Source organism: Aureococcus anophagefferens, assembly GCF_000186865.1.
Source record: "Aureococcus anophagefferens unplaced genomic scaffold AURANscaffold_163, whole genome shotgun sequence".
Lineage (NCBI taxonomy): Eukaryota > Pelagophyceae > Pelagomonadales > Pelagomonadaceae > Aureococcus > Aureococcus anophagefferens.
The window spans coordinates 11,936-13,100 of NW_008705708.1; the positions used below are offsets into that span (position 1 = coordinate 11,936).

General features: G+C 80.9%; 1 protein-coding gene across 1 annotated transcript; it reads right to left on the minus strand.

Annotated features, from left to right (window-relative positions):
• Positions 1-613: 613 nt before the first annotated feature.
• On the minus strand, positions 614-985 carry AURANDRAFT_34777 (hypothetical protein; the record flags this gene model as incomplete). The annotated part of the gene is made up of 1 exon (XM_009044169.1): positions 614-985. One exon carries the CDS (start codon positions 983-985, stop codon positions 614-616), a length of 372 nt encoding a protein of 123 aa, XP_009042417.1.
• Between the last annotated feature and the right edge of the window lie 180 nt (positions 986-1,165).

Here is a 1,165-nt window from a genome sequence, read left to right on the forward strand (position 1 = left end):
GTGACGACGAACGCGAGCGGCCGCTGGAGGCGCTCGCGCCGCCGCCGCTCGAGACGCTCGCGCCGCCGCCGCCCGAGGCGCTCCCGCCGCCGCCGCCGCCGCCGCCGCCGCCGCCGCCGCCGCCGCCGCCGCCGCTCGAGCCGCCGCTCCGGCTCGAGCCGCCGCCGCCGCCGCCGGCCGAGGCCGCGGCGCTCTCGACGCCCGCGGCGCCGCTCCCGGCGGTGCCGTCCGCGGACGCGCGCGCGCCCGCGCGGCCGCGGCGCCGCGGCGCGGGCCCGCCCGCGGCGCCGCGGCGCGGCGCGGGCCCCGCGCGGCCCCCCGCGCCCCCCCGCGGGGACGCGGCGCTCGGCGCCCTCGACGCGCGCATGGCCGCCTGGCGCCGGGGCGCGGCCGAGTGGCGGGCGAGGCTCGCGGCCGTCGAGGCCGAGCACGACCGGCTCGCGGCCTTCCTCCCGGAGCTCCCCGCGGCCCACGCGCTCTTCGCGCGCGCGGAGCCCCGGGGGGCCCCGACGTAACCGGAGGCGCGAGGGACCTGTTCGCCCCCCCGACACACGCGCCGGGGATGCGAGGAGTGATGTTTAGTCGAGCGCGGGCGGGCCCGCGCGCGGCCCGCCTACGCGACGACGGCGAACTTGCGCGCGGGGAAGTTGGCGTCCTTCTTGGCCTGCTTGAGCGTCTTCTTGGACTTCTCGTCGGCCGTGAGCGCCCGTCGGAGCGCGCGCGTCTTCTTCGCGCGGAGGTCCTTGGGCACGAACTTCTTGCCGGCGTAGACCTCGCGGAGCTTGCCCTTCTGCGTCTGGTTGTAGACCGTGAGCACGCGCGCGATGGACTTGCGCACGGAGCCGATCTTCGCGAGCTTGGACGCGGCGCCGCCCGTGACCTTGGCGACGCGGAGCTGCGCGAGCTCGTTTTTTAGCTCCTCGAGCTGCTTGAGCAGCTCGCCCTTGTTCTTCGTCCGCAGCTCGTAGGCCTTGACGCGGACCATCGTGTCGACCTGCGGGGACGCGGGGCGCGTCGTCGGGCGCCGGCGCGCGGGCGGCGCGCGCGCGGCGGGGGGCGCGCGCGGCGGCGGGCCGGCCCCGCGTCGGCCGCGCCCCGCCCGCGGAGGGGGGGGGCGCCGGCCGCGCCGCGCGCGCCGCGCCGCCGGACCGCCGAGCCGCCGTAA